At 37.4% G+C, this 5,313-nt stretch overlaps 1 protein-coding gene across 5 annotated transcripts in view; it reads right to left on the reverse strand.

Annotated features, from left to right (window-relative positions):
* LOC106877912 (protein FAM228B) overlaps window positions 1-5,313 on the reverse strand; it is an 81,759-nt gene that overhangs the window by 53,255 nt on the left and 23,191 nt on the right. For 4 of the 5 annotated variants that reach the window (XR_001410436.2, XM_014926966.2, XM_014926968.2 and 1 more), the window contains exon 3: window positions 3,263-3,379. Coding sequence is in view for 4 of the 5 variants with exons in the window: in XM_014926966.2 (XP_014782452.1) it covers window positions 3,263-3,379 (117 nt within the window). In the remaining variant the exon portion in view is untranslated. The remainder of the gene's footprint in view (window positions 1-3,262; window positions 3,380-5,313) is intronic. The other variant, XM_014926967.2, reaches the window with a different exon arrangement.

Below are 5,313 nucleotides of genomic sequence, written 5' to 3' on the forward strand. Positions count from 1 at the left end.
GAGTAATTGATTTTTTTTTTCTTAAAGGGGAAAATTACTATTTTATTTAAAATAAAATATTAATCTTTACCAACTTAATCAAAAGGCAGAAAAACAGAGAGACTATCTCTTTATAGACAAAGATCAGTTGCAATGGGAGGAGTTGAATCTCATAAGAGTGGAAAAACAAATAAAAACAAATGGGTTGTACCCTATAATGAAACTCTTTTAAGAGCATTCAAATGCCACTGCAACATTGAAAATCGCTGCCTCAATGAGGTCAATTAAGTATGTCATCAAGTACATGCTGAAAGGAAATGACCAAGCTGCTGTTCAAATAAGCAATGGTAATGAAGTTAGTCAATATCTAATGGGTAGGTATACTGGACCATCCGAAGCAATTGCTTCTATTTTAGGATTTTCCATTCATGAAAGAGCACCTGCAATAGTGAGACTGCAAGGTGCAACTTCATCCACCAGATGAACACAGAATATTGCTCATAAATAATGAGGATGTACATGGCTGTCAATGAACAACATATGAGAACAACATTGACAAAATTCTTTTCATTGTGCATCAATGATGACTTTGCAAAAATGTTACCTAATGCTGAAGTATCCATGTATTTCACTTGGAACAGTAGTAACAAAGAATGGCTAAGAAGAAAGCAAGGCAAAAAAGTTGAAGGCCATTTGAACATTTTCAAAGAAGAAACACTTGGTCGTGTTTATGTTGTCATACCAAAGGCAGGAGAACTGTATTATTTAAGAATTTTATTGCATGAAGCTCAAAATAGTATTTTTTCCTTTCCCACCATTCAGTGGTCGTGACCCAACAGGTCATGGCAGATACATCTAGTATATATATATATATATATATATATATATATAAATATATATATATATATATATATATATATCACTGGCACTAGCCTGCTTATGAAATTAATGTACAAATGGCTGAGCAGTCTACAAACATGCAAACCCTTAGCCAATTCTCAGGGAAATTCAGCATGACACAGAATGTGACAAGGCTGGTTCCTTGAAATACAGGTACAACTCATTTTTACCAGCTGAGTTGACTGGAGCAATGTATAACAAAGTGTCTTGCTCAAAAGCACTACACACCACTGAGTATCAAACTCATGACCTTACAACCCTGAGCCAAATACCCTAATCACTTGGCCACACACCTTCATGTAACATATTACGCATGTGTATGTGCATGTGTTTACATGTTTGTGTGTGTGCATGTGTGTGTGTGTGTGTGTGTGTGTGTGTGTGTGTGTGTGTGTGTGTGTGTGTGTGCTAATGTCCATTAATGCAAATAATTTCATCATAGTAGATAACATTTGTTCTTTTCTTCAAATGCCATCAAATAAATTGTGAGTATAACAATGTACACACCATTGTATTTGACAGCTTTGAAAGCATTTGAAGAAGACCAAATGTCAAAATTCCAAATTTATTTTAAATCTTATCATAAAAACACCCTAGATAAATTGTATTAGATAACATCTTATATAACAAACATAATTTCGAGTCTTTTTTTTCTTTACTTGAAATCACCTCAAGCAAGGCCCATAGGTGACTTTTAGGGTTAGAGGTAAGAGAAGAGAGGCAGAAAGTCATAAATGTTAGTTTAAGATATAAAATAAAAGATAGCGAAAAGTAATTGATAAAAGATTTAAATGAAATATGATAAGTTGGTAATAGAACTGATGAGAAAATTGGTGGCAATAAAATACCAGAAAATTGGTTGACAAAGGAGCTAATAAAATGAAATACATGAGACATAATAAAAGAACCAACAAGAATATCAAAATGAAGAAGATATCAATATCGGGCAAAATACTTTAACCACTAATATGCTGCATACAGGTTGAGGTGTTGGACTCATGTAGATTTGACTCTTGGAGCGAGTAGCATGTTGTGCCTTTGGACAAGGCACATCATTTCAAGTTGCTCAGTCTATCATCATCATAACTTAACAACCACCTCCCATGTTGGCATGGTTTCAATGATTTGCCAGGAGCTGGTGAGCCAGAGGACTGTGAAAAAGCACTACTGTCTGCTTTGGCATGATTTATATGGCTAGGTGCCCTTCTTCATGCCAACCACTTTACAGAGTGTATACGGTTCTTTTTGCATGATTGAAAATGAGAAACAACCTAGTACTGCTGCATCTCTTTCTCTCCCTCCAGCTGTCACATCCTTGATGTTTTACTTAGTCATGTGTGGGTGGGGGTAGCTGATAGGGCGTTAGTGAAAGCTCATGACTACTCAGACACATAAAGCAATTAGTGAAAGCATGGTACAAGCTTCTAGGTCACACTTTTTTCCTAGTGATGGTTAAGCAAGATTAGTTATCCTTGAATTTAAAGAACTTAAGGTCATATTCTAGAGGAAAACAATGGAGAGAATTTATTCCATAATTCAGCTATTTTGTGGAGGAGAAACATTATTACACAGAATTTGCAGCATTTTTGTGAGATACCTTGGAAGCACAAATGCAAACAGTTCAAACGGGAAACCTTGAATTGATATGGCAAGGGAAAGAAGCTCATGTGAACACTTTCTGTAGATAAATGACAGAAGAGGGTAAAAGAGAGGATGGAGTAATGGAAAGATCTCATAACCAACTCTACAACGTATCTGGTTCTGTATGCTATCAAGATGGATAACACTTATCTGGAGGAATCCATTATACAAAGACAGTTTAGCTAATAAAATAGTAAGTAGAGATATTCAGTAACCTTAATAATCACAAAGAGAATGCTATTCAAACCTTTACAACCTAAGATAAAATTTTTCTTGATAAAGATTTGGCTTCCACCATGAGCAGGATGAACAGCTATCTAGAATCTCTCTCACTAATCCTAACAGGGTAATTCTTGGCAGTTTTTATTTTAAACCCAATATTTGTAATTGTTAGAATGTATGGTAAGTAATTGCATTGTATTCCGAACAAAGTCTTCCAGGCAAAAAATGTGACAGTTGTGTGCTTAGAATTAGTAACATCTCCCTCATGCAAAAACTATGGTCTGTAATTAATCTATAATCAGATATTCAATTTAGTGCAAGTATGGTTATTTGCAATTTAGTGCAAGCATGGTTATTTACAATTTAGTGTGAACATGGTTATTTTATGTGCATCAAGGTAAAAAAAACAAAAAAACTTTCACTTACCAACTCCTCACAAAAAAAATTAAAAAATTAAAGAAACAAGCTGATGATTAAAGCTGCAAGAAGAGATAAGGAAAATGGAAAATTAAATTTTTACCTGATTATCTACCTTAGAATTAGCAAATTTTGGTGCATAACCAGTTTGTTCAGTATCTCTGAGTTTTGCATTTTGGGATTCTTTCGCTGCACTTTTTGAAGGCTGTGTTAACAGTGTCTTCAAGTAGAAATATAATCAGTCATAACAATATTCTATGCCATAAATACAAAATAAATAAATAAATAAACTGAAAACTTTGCTGTCTAGTCAGCTTAAATTCCTCTTCTCCACCCACTATTCCTGGGAAGGAATAGAGCTCCATAAGGTTCTCTCAGAAGCAACCATCATTACACTATCCAGCTGGATTCCCAAGCATGATCAACTGAGACTTATGGATATTATCCAACCATCTCATTCTTGGTCTATTGCTAGGTCATTTGTTGGTTGGTTAAGTTTAAGGAATCCATCTCGCAATTCTTTCAAATAATACAAAGTTCAAGTTTCTATTTACTATCACCAAATACTCTACGGCATGGCACTGATGCATTTTATCATGTCATCAGCTTTAGAGATGGTATTTATAGCAGGACTTTAGAGTTCACTCTATCGTGTATTAAGTTTTGCTTGGAGATACTTCTCTCTTAGACAGGTTGCTTGCACTGTAGTATACAGAGTCCACACCTCCCTTGTGCATGCATAGCAGCCATCTTTTTGCGGTTGTGCAGGTGAAACACTGTGGTGATGATGAGCAGGTTATGCACTGCACAAGAGATTCAATGGATATTCTTCTGAAGCATTCCCAGTCACTAAAGGAATCACCTACGTTGTTCAGCATGATGTTTTCAGCAATGCTGTAGGATGCCTTCTGCAGTGAAGACAATTCCAGCATCAAGATCAGATTCAGGACTGATGGCAGACTCTTCACATTGGAGAGGCTACAGACTAACACCAAGGTGGAAGAGGACTCAGTGTGCGAGTTCCTGTTTGCAGATAACTGAGCACTCAACTCCACCACAGAGGCTCAAATGTAGCAGAGCATAAATTGCTTTTCCACTGCCTGCAACAACTTTGGCCTCACAGTCAGTACTCAGGAGACAGGGGGGTCAAGCACCAACCTGCCCTGCAGAAGCAGTATGTGGAACCAACTATTACTATCAAAGAGCAAACCCTGAAGGTTGTTGATAAGTTCATATACCTCAGCAGCACACACTCCAGATCTGTGAACATTGGCAAATGCATCACCAAGGGAAGCTCAGCATTTGGGCAGCTATGTGAATTAGTGTGAGAGAGAAGAGGCATTAGGCTGCTCACCAAGTTGAAGGTGTACCTAGTAGTTGTACTGCCTACACTACTGTATGCGCGTGAAACTTCAAGGGTTTATGAATGCCATATCAAATATCCAAACTACTTCCACATGAACTGCCTGAGAAAGCTGTTGAAAATCAACTGGAAAGACATGGTCCCAGACACAGAGGTCTACTTTTGAGCTGATCTGCCAAGCATTTACACACAGCTGAGGAGAGCACAGGTCAGGAGGGTAGGCCACCTTGTTTGAATGCCTGATATGTGACTCTCCAAGAGCTTGTTCTACAGTGAAGTGGTAGAAGGCAAGCACATACAAGATGGACAGAAAAAGTGCTTCAAGGTTATACTCAAAGATTCACTGAAGAGCTTTGAGATCAACCCTGGTGTCAGGGAAATGGAAGCACACAACCATCCTGCCTGGTGCTGTACCAACAGATACAACCAGCCCTGAAGGATGAATGGTAAAGTCAAACTCAGCATTATTTGAACTCAGAAGGTAAGGATAGAAGAAATGCTGGTCAGCATTTTGCCCAGCATGCTAATGATCTTGCCAGTGTGCTGCCTTAATAATAATATTTTCTACTACAGGCACAAGTCCTGAGATTTTATGGGAGAGGGCTAATCTATTTCATTGACCCCAGTACTTGGATGAAAGGTGAAGTTCACCTCAATGGAATTTGAACTCAGACCATAATGACAAACGAAATGTCACTAAGCATTTTGCCTGGCTTGCTAATGATTCTGCCAGCTTGCTGCCTTAACAACAACAACAACAACAACAACAACAACAACAACAACAACAACAA

The sequence above is a fragment of the Octopus bimaculoides genome, chromosome 2, assembly GCF_001194135.2.
Source record: "Octopus bimaculoides isolate UCB-OBI-ISO-001 chromosome 2, ASM119413v2, whole genome shotgun sequence".
Classification (NCBI taxonomy): domain Eukaryota; kingdom Metazoa; phylum Mollusca; class Cephalopoda; order Octopoda; family Octopodidae; genus Octopus; species Octopus bimaculoides.